General features: G+C 40.9%; 2 protein-coding genes across 6 annotated transcripts in view; both read right to left on the bottom strand.

The window, feature by feature from the left end:
* LOC145434039 (angiotensin-converting enzyme-like) overlaps nucleotides 1-18072 on the bottom strand; it is a 78346-nt gene that overhangs the window by 35572 nt on the left and 24702 nt on the right. Inside the window, exons 2-11 of one of the 3 annotated variants that reach the window (XM_080311319.1) lie at nucleotides 8692-9044; nucleotides 8028-8096; nucleotides 5983-6113; nucleotides 5751-5893; nucleotides 5087-5212; nucleotides 4901-5007; nucleotides 2566-2754; nucleotides 2344-2496; nucleotides 1278-1392; nucleotides 1104-1215 (exon numbers count right to left, since the gene is read on the bottom strand). The exons of the other annotated variants lie outside the window; for them this stretch is intronic. Of the exons in view, the coding sequence (XP_080167445.1) occupies nucleotides 1104-1215; nucleotides 1278-1392; nucleotides 2344-2496; nucleotides 2566-2754; nucleotides 4901-5007; nucleotides 5087-5212; nucleotides 5751-5893; nucleotides 5983-6113; nucleotides 8028-8096; nucleotides 8692-8908 (1362 nt within the window). The 5' untranslated portion in view covers nucleotides 8909-9044. The remainder of the gene's footprint in view (nucleotides 1-1103; nucleotides 1216-1277; nucleotides 1393-2343; nucleotides 2497-2565; nucleotides 2755-4900; nucleotides 5008-5086; nucleotides 5213-5750; nucleotides 5894-5982; nucleotides 6114-8027; nucleotides 8097-8691; nucleotides 9045-18072) is intronic. 3 annotated transcript variants of the gene reach the window in all.
* LOC145434048 (uncharacterized) lies at nucleotides 10479-17372 on the bottom strand. Of its 3 annotated transcripts, none has more exons than XM_080311330.1 (6): nucleotides 17278-17372; nucleotides 16966-17084; nucleotides 16448-16632; nucleotides 16199-16385; nucleotides 13693-13907; nucleotides 10479-10866 (listed from the first exon to the last, which is right to left on the bottom strand). In XM_080311330.1, the coding sequence occupies exons 1-6, from the start codon at nucleotides 17355-17357 to the stop codon at nucleotides 10576-10578; spliced, it is 1077 nt and encodes a 358-aa protein (XP_080167456.1). In that variant the 5' UTR covers nucleotides 17358-17372; the 3' UTR covers nucleotides 10479-10575. The 3 variants fall into 3 exon arrangements, with proteins under 3 accessions (XP_080167456.1, XP_080167457.1, XP_080167458.1); XM_080311331.1 differs by having other exon boundaries at nucleotides 17341-17372; XM_080311332.1 differs by lacking the exons at nucleotides 16966-17084; nucleotides 17278-17372 and adding an exon at nucleotides 16786-16947.

Raw genomic sequence — 18072 nt, 5'->3', positions numbered from 1 at the left:
TCTATTTTGCCTCAAGTATTTTATTTGCTGCTCTACGTCTGCGTGAGCGATACAACGCCCTTTGGCATGTATATTAGACTTTATACTCGTTATTAATGCAAGATATATGACCAATACATCCGCCTTTCACAAATCTAGCAAAATGTAATGACTTTGAATCATCACTCATTCTTCGAAAAACCAATTTAATTGACTTGAATTGTGACCTGACTCGTGACTTGACTTGACTCGACTTGACTCGAGTCACCTGCAAAAAACGAGTGACTTGACTTGACTCGAGTCACCTTCGAAAATCGATTGACTTGACTTGACTCGAGTCAAAATGTGCAATGACTCGAAATGACTCGTGACTCGAAGGTAGTGACTTGATCCCAACACTGCTTTACATACGACCAGAGTTGGAATAATTTCTTGGCGGGTTTTACGTTGTGGTAAGGACCCAGGGATATATATCCTTGTATCCCTTTATGTCCCTGTACGGACATTTTGGATTTCAGTCTGCGATTACAATTATACTCAGAATTCTATAACAAAAAATTCAAAGACTGATATTTTCGCATCAATACAATCAATTACATTTCAGTACGAAAATCTGCAAAATTCTTCGCGTGTCTACGAAATTAATGCACGCCAACTTTGGTGCGTAGTAAGCTGATATAGGCATACAAACAGAAAAGTCTTGCGTCCTCTGTTAGCAAATCCAAATCGTTCGTGAATCGCGTAATGCCACACTTTTTTCGCTACGGAAATATAAAGATCGGTGATGGAATTCCCCGTAGAATTATGAGAGTATGAAGGACGATGCCCCAAGCCCCAATATGTTGGGTTTCTCGATGCTCACCCTATTGGGGGCTCAAGGGGGGAGTTCTCTTGAACTCATAAAACATGTTCTCTCTTTCTATTTTTCTAACTACGCCACTGAATGCGATATCACGAAAAGATCTCGAAACGACCAGGTGCGGTCTATCAATCTTGAGAAGAATTAACGAGATCTGGGCTATATGTGTGCCGTGTTAGACTGGCTGCAGATCGTCACGTTATGTCACTTTGCAACCAACAGATATCTAGCTACACATATGCACCCAAGTCGACTGGTGACTTGCCTGGAATATTTCCGGTTGATGCCTGTTGTACGCAAGGTAGTATTGACAGTGTCCCATCTCATGGTGAACTACATAAAGGTATTCGCCGGTAACCGCCGCACACATCTTAACCCTGAAACGGTTATTTGAAATTGATTGAAGCGGAATTGGGTTGCTGTCTGGTAATCGCGATACCTGACATCATCGCCTTCCAAGTTGTGTGCCGACGCGTAGCAAACAACCGACCTATTGTCCTTCGGTCTCGTGAACATGCTATTTTGCCAAAATTCTGGCGTCATCTTGGGTAGGCCTGAAATAGGTTAAAATTCCATTAGTAGAGCATGGGACTGATTTGGTGTGAAGACGTGGAGATGGGCACTACCGAAGAGCATATATTTCGGTAACAAAGTACTTATAGTTACAATTAGTCATCTCCATATCAGGTTGGTTAGGTAGTTGGATAAATCCTACAGTTTCCCTGTTCTCTAGTGGTCGCGAAGGTATAAATATCTGCTCAAATAAAAAGTGGAAGTAGCAATTCCCAAGACAAGTTAAAGCTACTTGAAGTGAAAGTAGAAAAAGAATGGTCTATAAACAACTCAAGTAAGTAGTTCAAAAATGTTTTTTGTTATGAGGTCGAGCACTTTTAACAAGTAATGAGAGGTTTCTACTTCTGAAATTCCAAAGTGCATCTGAGCAACTGAGGTCAAACGCCAAATGTGTTTTAGAAATGGGTGAAGTATTCAATAAGAAATTCAGATATCGTGATACAGAGGCTATTTCGCCCAGTTGTGCAGTAAAGTTCAATATTCCCGGCAATTTCACACAGAGAGTTGAAGCAAACATATACCCAAAAACTACTTTGTACTTTACAAATTGTAAGGCGTGAGTAGTATTTTCCTAAACTATGTTCATTAGATGTTCATTTAAAATACGATATTCGGCCACTATACGTTCATTGATTAGCCCACTATACGTTTCCACGCGCAGTCGATATTTTGCGGCCGATGGATATCACGACAAAATTACAGCAATATGAACCGACAAATAGCGTCTATCTCTAACTCTCAACTACACGGAAGTTGTCGTTTTGTAGTATTCATGATGTTTTACGACTACAATGGTCATTTACACCACACCGACTTAATTATAATCCAGCATCTGCCGACTTGCAGCACGACCCACTTCTATAGGCTTTTTAGTAAAATTATCGATTTTAAACCATAAAGAAAATGGAAACCGTGTGTAAAAAACTGCTTACCGAGGGAACGGTAAAATTCATCGGCCAGTTTGAACATCTGATTGACCGTCATGTTCTTTTTGCGCATTCCCTCCGTCACAGCAAATCCTGGGACATCTGGATAGGGCTCTGCTATCTTTCTGATACCGTCCCATTTCATCGCCCACATATCACCTTAAATGGGGAAATTGATTCCCATATCGCACACAACATGAATTGCTAATATTCGAAGATTAGGATTACTTAGTATGTGAGCAGGCATCGGCCCTGTCAATGAAACCCTGTTCCCGTACACATGATGGAGTTTCCGTCTAATATAGGCGTGCAGCTCCTTATAATACGGCTCTAAAGAGTCCCACAACTCATCAATATCTTTTTCGAAATCCGGGGTCTCGTATGTGGATCTCAGGTAATCTCCGATGTCGGCGTAACCTAAAAACGTTAGTAAATTATTGAATCATTGATATATAAGGGCCATAAACCGTCAATCTGCTTTTGCGTTGTCATTCCGCATCAAATGGCCCGTGCACTTGGTCGTTCTGGAAGATAAATCGATATCGGCGAGACATTGCTTTCAGAGTGAATGTGTTTTGCGGATAAATTGGCTGGATATTAAGTTTACCATATGATTACGATTATGCATATTCCGGGGTGTCACTGGGTGTCACTGGTTCTTAACGAATAGTTCTATTTAGTCGCAGTACTCAAGTATGTTTTGCCTACTTGCACTACTTATATTCAAGTGATGCTTTAGATTTAGACCACTTCCACTTCGCCTGGAAGTACTTCAAGCAGAATTCCATACTTATTAAACGTTGGATTTTGAAAAGTAGAAGTAGTATTGCGATGAGTTTGCGTCACATTTATGAGTGAAATATATCATAAGAACCGTAGGAAACATCCCGTTTATTCAGTTAACTGAATATATTTTACATGATTGTACTCGTTAGTCATTTGCGTTAGTCGCATAGATGCATCTCGCAATTCCGTAAGTATAGCCAACTCCGATTAACTACTACGCGTGCGCGACCCCTCGACAATCAACATATTGAAACTTCTTACTTGAGAAGATTTCAGACCCCACATTTTCTACTTACACTGGAAGACGTTTTGACGTCTTGAGCATCGCTAGACTTGTAATTGTGTAGACATTTACGGCGTTACTTCTATACTTCTATTTATTTCATTGTGTTATTTAGAATGACATTCGTTTTATCGAAGTATCTCGAGTTCATACTATACCAGTGGTTGTCAACCGGGGGTCCGCAGACCCCCGGGAGCCGCGAAGCATTTTCAGGGGGTCCGCAAAGCCTCTAAATTTACAACACGATTGATAACCTAATTTTTAATTTTCTAAGTTAGGGAAAGGGCAGTCTAAGGCAGTTTCGATTCTTAGGCTTAGCTGCTAAACCTTCATGACTCACATTAACAGAACAGCCGTCTGAGAATAAATAACCCATACTATGCAAACTCATAATCTCGGTAACTTCGCAATGTTTGCAAAATATTTCCGATTTGAAGTGGTCAGTCTCAGAACATAAGTGAACAGTCGGTTGAAATATACATTCAACAATACACAAATATACAATTTTGTTTAATCTGTTCCAAAGGGATTGAAACCACAGCACGGAATCTCTTTTCTCCAGTGATATACTATCCTAGAAGTCTTCCGCTGCGGATAGTAATGATTAGGCTGGACGGGATGTGCTCGATACAAAATCTGTTTCTTAGTTCTGCCAGAACTGTTCTAGGGCCGAAGATGTTGCGATCATATATAAAGGTGTCGTCGTTAGCGTTGCACGCTATTATTCTATTTGCTCCACCTATCTTTATGGCCTCTCGTTTATATAAAATGGAACGCGCGGATTTTCAAGACACGAACACGCATTTTAAGAGACATAGCTGCAAAATTTGCTCTAAATAATGAAAGTCTCCACAATTTTCACATAGTATGATACTATTTCCAGGAAAAGTCAAATTGTTGCTGTTTATCACTAGCCTCTGATACTATTTGCTCAATGCACGATGACGGTTGCACGATGACTGAGCTAAACTCGACCCAAAACTTATTTTACGAAGACAAAATGTACAATTAAATAGTATATTCATATTGAAATGAACCCGAATATTTTCGGCTGACACTCGTCAGGGGTAATCGTCAGCAACTAGTAGATTACCCCTGACGAGTGTCAGCCGAAAATATTCGGGTTCATTTCAATATGAATATACTATTTAATTGTATATTGAAGTTCTGTACCTCCAAGAAGCTCTTCGAAGACAAAATGGTTGAGAACCACTGTACTATACCTAAACCTATCTATGTGATTTTAATCCAACATTCCACAGAACAATACAAGCGTATATGAATTGGCAGAGTGTATCTTTTCCATATGTTTGCTCATAAGATGTCATCACGGACTAATTTTTAAAATATTACGGGATTGGAATCGTGGTGTGTATCCATTGTTGTAAATTCTCGTTCCCCTACAAAAGATTTATCTATTCGGGGCAATCTTCTAGTATAGTTTGACATTTCTTCGAATCTTCCAATTTACTTCACAATCTCGAAGGAACTAACCGTTCTCTCGTGCGCCTTTGTTTCGTAGAATTTCCGCCGCGGTCCAGTCCTTTCTGGTCTTCGGTCCGATCGCATCTCTCCAACCTTTCCAAGCCCACAGTAACTCGCTGGGATTGAATTCGTGAAGTCAAGCTGTTGATGAACCTTACTGGCTATCCCAGGAAGCAGGACATGATGGATACTCACTCGTAATCGCGTGATGTCCGCATTATTTTGATCAATCCCGGCTCAAAATGGTAGCACTTTCCGAGTTTGCATACAGTGGCTTTGCTGTAGACTGTACTGATCTGTGATTCCAAACCAACAAGTTTCCTGCGAATACCGACGAGGTAAATTAGACCATGGAAAAATGCAATAATAATCATATATCAAAGATTTGAAAACCTACATACTTCTATATAGTTGTAATAGTTTCTCAACAGGTTGTGTGCAAGTTCACGCAAAACCTACAATAAACTATTTTCTACTTTTCGGTAGATGGTGGAATGGTCTAAACGTATAACCCGTCTAATAAGTATAGTACGGTAGGCAACGCCTACTTGAGTCCTAAGAATAAAAGTAGACGTAGTTAACTTGAGTACTTAACTTACGTTAATGACCATACCTCTAAGAACGCATAGCCAACCTAAGTGAACCTATACACCCTGCACAACACAGGAGTTACGAGTCGGGGATCCACTGCTTGCAATGCTCCTTTTGATATGATGACATTGAAACCAAGTTGGCTACAACATATTATATTTCATTTTGACGGCATCCTCTTACACGGCGGACTGTTTCCCACCAGTGGACTACGCATTTGCATTTTCAACTGTATCTATTGTAGGAGTATAATAGGTTTTCTCCTCACTTTCTTAGAATAGCCTCTTTCAATGCGGAAGACTCCAAGATTAGCTTTAGCATTCGCTTTTGCGTATACGTGAGGCCGGCTCTGCTGAACTTATTCGCTTCTTTCCGTTGCTTTTCAACCCATTTTGAGAACTGTAGCGTGTTCTGAATAAAATGCGTAGAAAAATTTCATCTCACCGACTAGTTTCTTCTCCTCTTATAAGCAGTGATGGGTAATGTGAAATCAATCTTACTTGTTTTGACACAGCTATATTGTGCTTTGTCAAATTTGTTTCCTTTGCCCATTCGGCAAGAGCGCATTTTCTTCTCCACAAATGCAACAAACGCTGATAATACCGAAGAAACTTTGACACTTTCAATCTGTCTGAAGAGATAATTAATTCAGAGAGGAATGGCATATCTCGGCTTATTGAGATTATTTCTTTCATTAGACATGCATTCAGGTTAACTGAATGGAGGCGGTTCTATTTCGTGACATTCGACTCATGGGAAGCTGCATAATGTGCATGCAAGGAAGAGATGGCTAGATTTAGTGTTTTCAAATCCATATCATATTCCTGTTTTAAGATTCAAATTCCAATACTATATTAATTCCGTATTCTGTCCAACTCGGGTAATGGGTGGAATATGTCGCAACAGCCGCATGAAAAAGTTAAAACTATGATTATGATAAATGTCATATCCGATCCGAATCCGACCAAAATCATCAAATCCGCTTTCATTAAATCCAAATCTCTGATGCAAGGGGAGTTGATATGACACGTCACGCATCAATTATTTATGACGATATGTTTACCATGATGTGCTGATTCGGACGGGAAGATTTCAGACAGTCCCGCAGATTATATAAACAGCATTTCCTTGATCCCGTAATGGGCTTTTGCCGATAGCATAAAGCAGAAAGCAGGTCTCGAGGGAATATAGACTCGGCGTATAGTTACGTGCAAATCGAATTTTTATGTAATCATATAATCATATAGTGGAATTGCTGTTGATATTGTTGTTTTGGTATTCCTGGAGTTTCAACTACAATTTACACCATTCCAATATTCTTTCGTCCTTGGCTTTTTGTAAGACACCGCATGTGCGGGTCGGATGGCGAGGAAGAGCCTAGCTAAATATTCATTGGAATGGTCAAGCGAATAGCTTTTGTCCTCCCGACACTACACGCGACAAATGTGCTCTATGGTGGTTTGTATTTTGCAAGTTGACACGATGATGCGAAAATTCACCAGTCGCGGTGATGAAGCTTGAATTACTCGCAGAATAAAAAATTCAGTAGTGTCACACCGTTGGCGCTGTGAAATTGCACCACGGGATTATTACATGCTCTATGTATTCTGGAAATCGTGTTTGTGTTCGTTACCAGCAGTAAAGACCAACACGGAGCTAACATAAGATCGCTCGGCAGAGCTAACTTAGCAGCAAAAGATTTCAGTATGTCGCAAAACGCTGGCTCAGAAACAATCACAGCAAATACTTCTTGTAATGCATTTTCGATTCGATACCTCAAATTTTGTTAATGACATTGTATAACGCGAGAGTGGTTGCCGGGAAACGTTATATTCAAGTATAACTGGTTTACCTGACGTCATCGAAAAAAAACGGCCTGATTTTTATAAGTTCGCCGTGAAAACGATCAAATGACAGCCCTTCCTACAAGACTGGGTCTCCAACATAACAAACATTACATTTTCGCGTATATGAGTCTACTGTGAGATCTCACAATATCATCTCATCACGAAGTACTACTGACAATACCTGTCATACCTATCCCGAAGATAAATTCCGTTCGGTCGAACAGGTCCCAAACGTGGCCACGAGGGTCTGAAGGTATGTCACTTACACGAATGGTCAATTGGTCACGCAATAACCCCCAGGAAGCAGAAATTATTTTATACATGTACACATGCACATGGCTTGTTGCATCAAAACATGCGATAAACTTCCTCTGCCGCGCATTGATACTTCCTAAACACACCACCAGTGCCACAGAGCTCACAATGAGATGAGCCTGCACATGCACATGCACACTCTGACAAGTGAGAAACATACAATATTCCCGGAAAATTGTATAAAAGGGTAAGGGTGCCCTGCGAGTACGTAATGAAGATAGAATCCAGTGAGTTTATATGTCAGTCTTTTTCATTGGGCTATGATATTGATAGATCTTCGGTAGACGCAAAGGAACAGTACAAAATCGTCATCTCAGTTTGATCAATCAAAGTCACTATGAAAGCCCATTAGAGTAGTGCGCACACTCAACTGATATACTCACTTCTTGCATAATTATTCATCCTCCATCGGTAAGCGTACGAATAGGGTACTTGTTTCTCCAGAATGTCTCCTGTAATCGATTAGTGTAATTAGTTGTACAGAGCAACAGACCCATACAATAATTATTCATGCTGATTATGACGAATAACGAGGAAAATCAATCGACGCATACTGTGTTTTGTTTGCAGAAGATGCTTGAAAATTCAGATAATCGTGCCTATTCGGGAATTGGTAAATATTTGATGGCAAATGGAACGTCAATGTCCGTGCATTATCGCTTTGACAGATGTCATCAACATGTTTAAGGCATGCGTGTACTTCTATCTGTTTTTGTATAAATCCATACTATTGTTCTGTGTATACTATTGTATCTGACGGTTCATGGACACTGGACAGGTTTCCGCTAACCTTTGCCTGATCAAAAGTCAGACCCTATGATGAAATTAATCAGGTAATCGAATCAGATGTACGTGGGAGTTAGATATTGGCTGCTTGCACAATGCTAGATAAAGGGAAGTTGGTCGAACGTGCTCATCACAACACGACCGCGAAATTCATCTTCAGCTGTCCAACTACCATGCATTTACTCCATGCAGATTCCGTTTACTGTCATATATACAATATACATAATAGTGCAATCTCATCTTGGAAATTGATATTCATACCTCCGTTATGATCTTCGATAATGTCTCTTAAAAAGTCGTGGTAAATAGAAATACTCGATGCAGAAGTGAAGTATTCGTCGTTTGCAGGCTGGTTACCGAGATCAAGCTGGTCCCATACTTGATCCTCGTCATAAAATTCCCCGCTGCATTGACAACAAAAAAGTACCATAGATACTATGATCCATCTCACAGAAAAAGTTGGTTGATAATGCTTCATGATACGTATACCACAGCCGAAGGCGTCTCTGCTTAGACAGCGTATCCACTACGCACCTAGCTCTGGCAAGATTTCTTTGATTCCCAAATGCCGTCTTTCATCAATACAGATGTTACTTATTATCTCTTCCTAGTAACTGTAAAATATGAAGCAATTAGACACCATATAGCCTACCACCTACTTCGATTGGGTAAGTTCATTTCAATTTCAACATCCACTTTTCAAAATCGGTAGTATACGTAATAACTTCCCCTCAACAACCTAAATACTGCACCAATTTTCATCATCCATCAACAGAGCCATTGGTACAATTGGTAGTATTAATCTAACACCATGTAATACCGAGAGATAGTGGTACTGATCTATAGTTAGATGCGGCAGTACATGCAATTTCCTGAATTTACGATACGTTGTGCGGATGTGTTCACTGTTCAGGAATGAGCTTGTCAAAATATATCATCGAAACCCAATATGGCAAACAGTATGGATGTTATACGAGCTATACTATAAATTTACTAGCGCCAGTAAGGAATCGATTAAAATTTATTAAAGCTCTCTGTAGAATACATATATATCAGTACATATATTACATAATATTATCATAATATGCTTATTGCTAACCTATACTTCTTTTGCTCGTGCTACCGTTGTCAAAGTGGCGCGCAAATTATCGCTTACGTATACTCGCTCATTTGTAGTAACTTACAATATTTGAACGTATGCGGAGCATCCACGCGGACGCGGCCACATGGCCTTTAATTTAGTTATTAACACGAAATCGCACGCGTTATCGAACCGTTATAGTCCAAGCGACTACAGGAAACTGCGTATTCTAACCATACGCTGACCCGATCCCACTGAGACCAGAGGGAACTTGTGTATCGAAGGACGCTCTTCACGAAGGAACTATTTCCGTATGCTCAGCTCAAGCGCTAAATAAGCTGCCTGCGTGGATAGGCCATGACAACGACACCTCGAAGCAGCAGGAACAATAAGGATTGATACGAAACCGCGTGTGACGACACTACTATAGCTCTAAGATTGCACGAATGCATTATCGAGTCTCATTATGAGATATACAATGTATATCACTATGGTACATCCGGTATCCGGTGAGCTTCATTCGATTCATGCATAAATGAAAGTCATGAATCCTTCACCACATTTCTGTAATTCGACGTACTATTGAAGAAGTGCAATGAACAGCAGTATGACGTACCTATCTAGGATTAGTTATAAAGCCGATAAAATCAGCATTCCCTATAGAATTATGATGCACAAGTTTTTCCGTTTTAGTTTATTGCTCTCTTTTCCTTTGTTGTATTTTCAGAAGTGTAATTGAGCCTATTGCCTATCGCCTTTGAAGTCGTCTGTTTACCTATACTGTCATAATAGGTCGCATTTGACTACATTGATGACAATCACGTGTCACTTGTCTCCTTCATTCGTGCCTGCTGCGTATAGTTACGCGTGGTGTTGCGCTGACTTGACGGTTCATGCTGAATGAAATTTGTGATAAAATCAATCAATCTGCCAGTCACACCGTTGAGAATTCGAGTAAGGACCGCGATTGTCGTAATTTTCAGCAAATACGGAGTAGATTTTAAAAGATTGAGAAAGCATATATACAATGTTTTCAAGCATACTATGCACAAGCACACGAAAGTTTATTGCTGAAACGCAGAAAAGTTTTTCGTCAGCGACGCGCCGAAGCTGTCTTGCGGCTCTCTGCTCTCACGAAGCTGTTCCTCGATCAAGTGCAAGATATCTTCTGTCCCGGCGATTGCGCCAATCTTGAGAAGGTCCACCAGGTCGTGTCGGCGAATCCTGACGAAGCCGGCCTTCAGACGGGGGATGATCTGGTTCGGATGAGTGCGAAGCCGCCATCTTTTGAGCATCACGTGTGCTTGAGAGTAGAGATTTTGCGAACTGCTGGCGGACGCGATGATCTGGGATACCTGCGAATTCGCAGTCGTGACGATGTGGAGGTGATCAAAGTACTCAGCGTTGCTACCCAAGTAGAAGTAACACCGAAATGTTAACTCAATTACAAGTAGAAATAGCGATTTCAAAACTACTTCAAGTAGAAGTAGGAAATGAGAGATATGAAAAGTACTCAAGCTCAAGTGTTTTCGAAATGTAGTTCTGGTCGATGAGTCGCATAATTTTGACAGCTAATCGAAGGTGGCCACTTGCGAAATAGAAAGATGGGTATTCGCGACTATCGCAAAATGACCAACGACAGTACAAATATGAGTGTAATTTTCGAAAATAAATTCAGTTACTGTGATACTGGGGGTCTTTCTGCCAGTCGTCACGACAGTTTTACACGCAAAAGTGATGCAAGTATATCCGAAACTACTTTCTACTAAACAAAATACAAAGAGTAAAAATATGTATATGTTCTGGCTTCAAAACTGTTCAGTATACTTGGAAGAAGTATAACATAACCCCTTGAGTAGCCTACTCGAAAAAAAGTAGAAGTACTTTGTTATTGACCAACTCTGTGTAAGAGGCGCAGTTGGCAGGCCAAGGTCGGGAGAGGAGGTTAAATTTCGCTGCTTTATAGCCGGAATGGCATGTTCGTTAAGTCAAAACCTAAATCGAAATCAATACCAATGCAAAATATAGCTGAATAGCGTCAGAAGGACTTCTAATATGCGAAGGCCCACTCTCTATGACTATCTATTACTCTAATTCCTTTCATGTCGGGATTAAAAAAATTGTGGACTTGTTCAGCTAATTATGGGCAAACTGAAAATCAACAACGGCGGAATCCAATCAACGCAAGGCGATAACAAAATAATTTCGCAAAGCAATCCGTACAAATACTGCGACCTGACGAACCCATTTTAAATCCATTATCAAAACACAAGCACATGTAGATTGATCGGAAGGTTGAATTTGTAAGTTCCGGTCATTATTTGGAGGAAGATCAAACGCAGAACGGTACGTAACATTTTAAATTAGATTATTGATTCAAATCACTTAGAACAGGCCAGGGTATCGTAATCAATAATCGTCATTTAGTCTACACCTTCAACAGGCAACCTGTATAATTACATATGAAATATACGTCCCAAACCCCTAGTTCCTTGCGGATGTATGTACATTGTACATTGTGCATTGTACAATACATTATCTAAAATTACAATGCATCATCATTTATGTTGGACGGTTTTGGTGATATTATAAAGAGAATAGGAGTTAGGCTAGGGTTACCATATTTCAGCAACCCAAATTCCGGACACTCTTTAGCGCCCACTGGTGGATTTCAAAATGAGTTGTGACGTCAAACAACCAAATCTTTGCTCATAGACCAGAGGTGGTCACGATTCGGTTCAGAAGTATGTGGCTGTGTGTTGTGTAATCAGGACCGAAAGCACATGTTTTCATCCCCCTCCCGCCCAAATAAACAATGATTTTGAGCCCACACTATGAGGTAATCCATGCAACTTGCCGGTGCGCACCCCTGAGCTTTATAAAAATCCCACATCTAGTGGTCGCGACTCTATCTCCAATTTGAAAGTGTTCCGTGGCCCAGATCAATATCTGACGAGCTGATCACTGAAAGAAGGCAGCACCTTTGCCCAGACTTACTCACGAGTTATTTTGGAAGCTGATGACGTTCAACATATTCGCAAACCCCAGAATAAAGGCAAACGACCCCCCCCCCCCGTTTGGAACCACTAGCTTTTAATAGAGCATTTAAACGGCCTTAACGATCTTTAGAAATATACCGTTGTCCTATAATTGCGATTACATTACAGTAAATGAAGGTTGTTTTTATTTATATTTTATTGCAGTTTTTGCGAGGGTGGTAGTCTCTATATTAAAATCAATAAATGTGGTGGTAAATCGCGCGCAGCGCGAAGAAAAATATCATGCATCAGCATAAATATTCCCAAAAAATATTGTTTATATGCTGATTTACGAAAAAGTTATGAGCCTACGTCAAGTCTTCAAAATTCCGGACATTTGGCATATTTTAGAAATTCCTCCCGGACGCTAGTTTGAACAGTGAAATTCCGGACATGTCCGGGAAATTCCGGACGTATGGCAACCCTAAGTTAGGCTACCTTTCGATAGTTAATTGTACATGTATACAGTGTGTTCACTGTACACTGTACAGTGTACTACTCTACACATGGAAAGCCCGAACGATGTCTGTATCCACAGAAGTATCAGGATCAGCCAACTTCTGACAATATTTATCGGCCTGTCCACCACGTCATCGCTCCTGTATTAATCGGAGTGGACGTGCTGTCTGATACTTTAGGTCAGTGGTTCTCAAACTTTTTTATACACGTCCCCCTTTATGATAGTGAAAAATTTCGCGCCCCCTTATCGTCATATCACAAACTGCAACCAGAATTCTTGCAATCCTAACGGATAGTTTGATGGCACGGAAGGTTATGACTGTTGATGAGACAATTCACATATATGAAATTCGGACTATGTACAGAGCAATAAGCTGGAATTTGAGGTAGATCGCGCCGAGTGCGAAAAATATTTCAGTTGACCGCATGACCGCACACAATTGAAAGGTCAAATGATGATCGTCAATACATTTCAATATATTTTACAGTTAAATTTATTTTTATATCTGGCCGAATGAAGGAAACACTATATTTAACAACAGCAGGATGCCGATAACTTTCAACTTTAATGGCGAAGGTGCGGGGCCTACGAATATCGTAGGCCCCGGGAGATGTTATATTGACACATTTCAGGCATCTCTCACAAGTATTGCACGCTTTTGCACATGACACATATTGACCTACCTCGTGTGGCAAAAATCCTAGCGCGTAGGCCAATCGCTTCCATTCTTCTGGAGCTAAAAGTTGTCTTGCTAGGAAGCTTATTTTTTCATCGCCGATGATAAGTTTGCTTTCATAGTACGGTGGTTCCGACCTGTCATCAGACTCGAGTGTTTTTAGTATACTTTTAGCGTCGGTGCGGACTCCTTCTGTTTCATGCTCGTCGAAATCATTGGCGGCTGAAAATATGGACAGTAGACACTATTTCAGTAACTCCTCAATGCATTGTACAACGATTATAAATTTCAATATGAACTGCGATACAGGAACATAAAACCTAAAGGTCCTTTCGAGGCTATATTGGATGGATTCGGAATCGAATCATCGATGTATAACATCCAGTGGCGGCTCGTGACAATATCGGGTGGTGGGGCAAGGGCTGCAAGCGACTTTTTATCAAGATGACGTCACAATGGCGTTTTCCAACGTAAACAAGTAACTTGGTGGTACTAGTGGTACGGTAACACGAACTTCCCGACAACATTGATTTTAACGTATGTGCCGCGAGAGGTCTGCCGGTGAGCTGTGACTTGAAGTGTGGTAACTGCGTAAACGGCGTATTGATAGACACGGTTCATGTTCGCACTATACCTGACTAATTATCTGCAGAAATGGAAATTACTATAACTCGAGAGATTGCGTAAGCCAACTGGAAAGGTCAACGAGTTTGGACACATACGCAATTGTTATCTCATAGATTGGACATGTCATATTGAATCCAAAACATAATTCTGAAGAACTACGGATAGCAGCCTCGGAAATTCGGTCCCGGTACAGCATAGGAAATTTTGGCCTTGAGGCTGGAGACTGTCACACGACACATACGGCTTACGGTCTATAGTGTCTATATGTCTGCTGCAAAATCACCTTTGGAAAATATATTACCGAATAAATACGAGGATGAAAGCCGAAAACTTGGTACACTGTTACATGAAATCATCGAGAAGTAGCCTCATGACAGTTTTCGGTATGGTACACTGTCAAAATTAATACGAACAGACCAACACCGAATTTTGCGTAAAATTTACTGAGGAATAGGCTGATTAAGCGATCAGCTGTTAGCCGCCATCGAAAACGAAACAGCTATCGGCCTATCGCGCTTGACAGGGGTTGTAATTGTAAGCAAATGGCCTGAAGGCCTCAATTTCACGGTGAAATTGACATTGGAGAATATAAAATAAAAGTAAATATTTGAATGCAAACCGAGGATGTTAGTAAACTGTTTCATGATATCATCATCTCATCACCTATCTCAGTATGGAACACAGTTAGCGTTAACACAGATACAGCGGCTTTTGCGTGAAATCCGCAATGCGTTAGGTTGGCTAAGTGTCAGATCAGCGCACATCTCTACCATACTCGACATTGATAACGAAATTGCTGCCCTAATGATTGAGTGCCAACCTTGAGACTTGGCACAGCGTTCGATACTAAAATCAAGACATACCATGCAAAAGCTCATGACGGATCTAGGTAAGGAGCATCGTTAAAATCAATGGAGACCAATACCGGCTTTGCGTAAAATATGTTTGCGATAAATGACGAGTCAGCTCTCACTCGACTTAGGAAACGAAATTACCACTAACACAGTTCATTGACAAACTTGAAACTTGGTACAGCGTTCGATGCTAACATTAAGACTTACCGTACCAAATGACATGACCGATCTCGGTATGGAACATCGTCAAAATCAATGGATACCAATACCGACTTTTGAGTAAAATCTGTTTGCGATACATGACGGATCAGCACACACTCAATTTCAGAAACGGAATTACTACCCTAAACTTCAAGTAGAAACCCTGAAACTTGGGACAGTGTTACATACCGCCATCACGACATGACATACCAAGTTTCAAGAATTATCATGGTGTGAAACACCATCAAAATCGACCTATACCAGCAAAGGTCGACTAAACGCATATGACGGTAACCGAGTTCAGATATAGATACGATTGTTACATCACACCTTAAGGGCGACCAGGCTATGTTGCCCCACCTGCTCGGCCATTTTACGAATAGGAGAGAGTAAATCACTGTTTCTTTATTGTGCGCGGCTTTGAGAGAATAGACAGTGAAAGCTTGTTATGAGCGCTACCGGGGCATGCCCCGGCTAGGCATTCGCAAAGCGAAATCACGGAAGAGAATTCGATTTTCGCAGAGACTTCGCTATATATGGGCATTTACAAGCGAAAGGACAAGAAGAATACGATTTTGACTATGGATAGCTAAGATACCATGGATGTAACAAAGCAAGTGGGCTGTGTTTACCTGCTATTCCTGCCGTAAAAGTTCATAAATGATCAGAGGTCTGACAGACAAATAGTTCAGAAAAGGGAAAATTGTCAAAACTTGGATTGGCTCATTCGGCTGCTCTGACGTATTCGACCCATCCAGCGAGAACCAGAATCCACAGTCACACAAGCGAAATAACGAACTAATTTTATGTTATTGTGCTCAAACTCCTCACCTATTACTCCAAGTTCCAATCCCATTTTCAAAGCCAAATCGTGTCGCCTAATTCGTTTTAGGGCGTCAGTCAGTCGCGGCAATATTTCTTCAAGGGGCATCTGATCCCTCCACGTTCTCAGCATGAGACATGCCTGACTATACGTATTTTGAGAGGAGCTTGCTCGTCCAGTGAAGTGTGATATTGCCTACAATTACATGGGTAACTTGGTTGAGCAGGTGTAGTTAACAAGAACAATTGTAGACTCACCATTTCCATAAATCCAAGAGCCGATGCCAGTTTTTGCCAGTCATCACCTTTTAACGATCTTGCTAGTGACGAAATGCTTTTCTTCGGAAAGACATCTTTGGGAGCACGCGCTTGGGAATTTTGGTTTTCTTTTTGTGACTTCTTCGTTTTCTTCTTCATTTTGCTCCCAGTCGACCTACTGTTCCCTGAGAATAAGCAGCGGAATGAGATCTTGCGATGCGTGTGTACCTTGTAGCCTACACTGTACAGTACACAACAGTGTGCACATTACTCAAGCTCGTCGGTTATCAACAGCTAACTGAACAAGCCAGTTCCCAAAATTGTTTACATTTCCACACCAGATAGCGATATACCGTACGGTCGGGACAATAAGCAAATAAATCAGGCACATTCGTATTTGCTTTCTCCGTTATCTTAGCCTACAGTTAGGCTAACTAGGAATACCCTATCTACTTCTCGCATAAAGAGATATAGCCTTACTGCACTCAGTGCTTATGCTTAATGGCTTATATTGTTACCCGAGGACGAATGTTGACGTTTCTCCGGTTTGGCCGACCCATTTCTATCCACGCTTTCAGTTCGAGGCTTCTTAGCTTTCCCCTTTCCTTGTAGAATTTTGAATAGGCCCATTGTAGGACTAAAATAACATCAAAGAACGTATAATGGCCGTGCGAGTCGATTTAGCCCACGGATTGAATAGGCTTGCGATCGTACAACGGAATTCGCTGGATATTATGGCTATAAGCTAGACTACTCAGTAGTTGGAGACAAAACAATTACGATCTATAAAAGGATAACAGGAATATGAAGTTATGCCTATTGTTTCATACCTAAACCTGACCTGCCGGATATAGGCTATAAACCATGTCGTAACCAGAATTGCAAGGACCGACCTCCTCAGTGCTAACATTCGCACTCATTCATGCCACTTGAAACCGACAGCCAATGATTTACAAATTACCACAAGGTCAAGTGCCGCTCACTATTTCAACTACAGTGGCTGGCAGCTGGAAAACCACTCTACATCCCCAATGGGATAAAATTGAGTAGTGGTCGTGTTATGGTAATTTAGCGTTATTATATATCGCTATCAACCGAGGCCCACCACACCATTCATAGCTTGTATTGTCTCGGAACAACCAACATGCGAAACCCTACCCGACAAATGACGCTAATCAACAATAGCCTCAGCCACTAACGCTATATACGGCGGAATGTAACGCGCAATCTACCTTATTATTAGCCGGTACAAGTGTCATTTGCTAACCAGAGACGTGGTCAATGCAGTCGTCGTTGCTACTCAAGTTGCAATAACACCGTAAATTTCTATTCAATTAAAAGTAGAAGTAGCAATTCCCAAGACACATCAATACTATTTCAAGTGGAAGTACAAAATGAAAGGTTTGAAAACCACTCCCTGAAGTAGGCCTAGTTGGAAAACCTAAATTTGCTCGAGGAGTCACATACATTTAGTAGTCAATCGGAAGCGGCTACTCCCGAAATTACAGGATGCATCTTTGACACTGACGCAAAATACCTGATCACACCACTACGAAAATATCAAGTGGTTCTTATAATATATTCCACTGGTAAAAGTGACGCAAACTCATCCCTGAACTACTTTC

This window comes from Botryllus schlosseri, chromosome 2, assembly GCF_051294905.1.
Source record: "Botryllus schlosseri isolate E-star chromosome 2, Bs_hap1, whole genome shotgun sequence".
Lineage (NCBI taxonomy): Eukaryota > Metazoa > Chordata > Ascidiacea > Stolidobranchia > Styelidae > Botryllus > Botryllus schlosseri.
Note: the sequence above shows the minus strand (reverse complement) of the source record. Positions and strands in the feature narration are given on the sequence as shown.

Excerpts from the sequence above, each read along its gene's own strand:
- LOC145434048 (XM_080311330.1), bottom strand. The coding sequence starts at position 17,357 with ATGTTAGCACTGAGGAGGTCGGTCCTTGCAATTCTGGTTACGACATGG. Across the intron at positions 16,633-16,965 it reads ACGTCAACATTCGTCCTCGG|GGAACAGTAGGTCGACTGGG; the intron begins GTAACAATATAA and ends GCTTATTCTCAG. Across the intron at positions 16,386-16,447 it reads CTCTTGGATTTATGGAAATG|GCAATATCACACTTCACTGG; the intron begins GTGAGTCTACAA and ends ATGTAATTGTAG.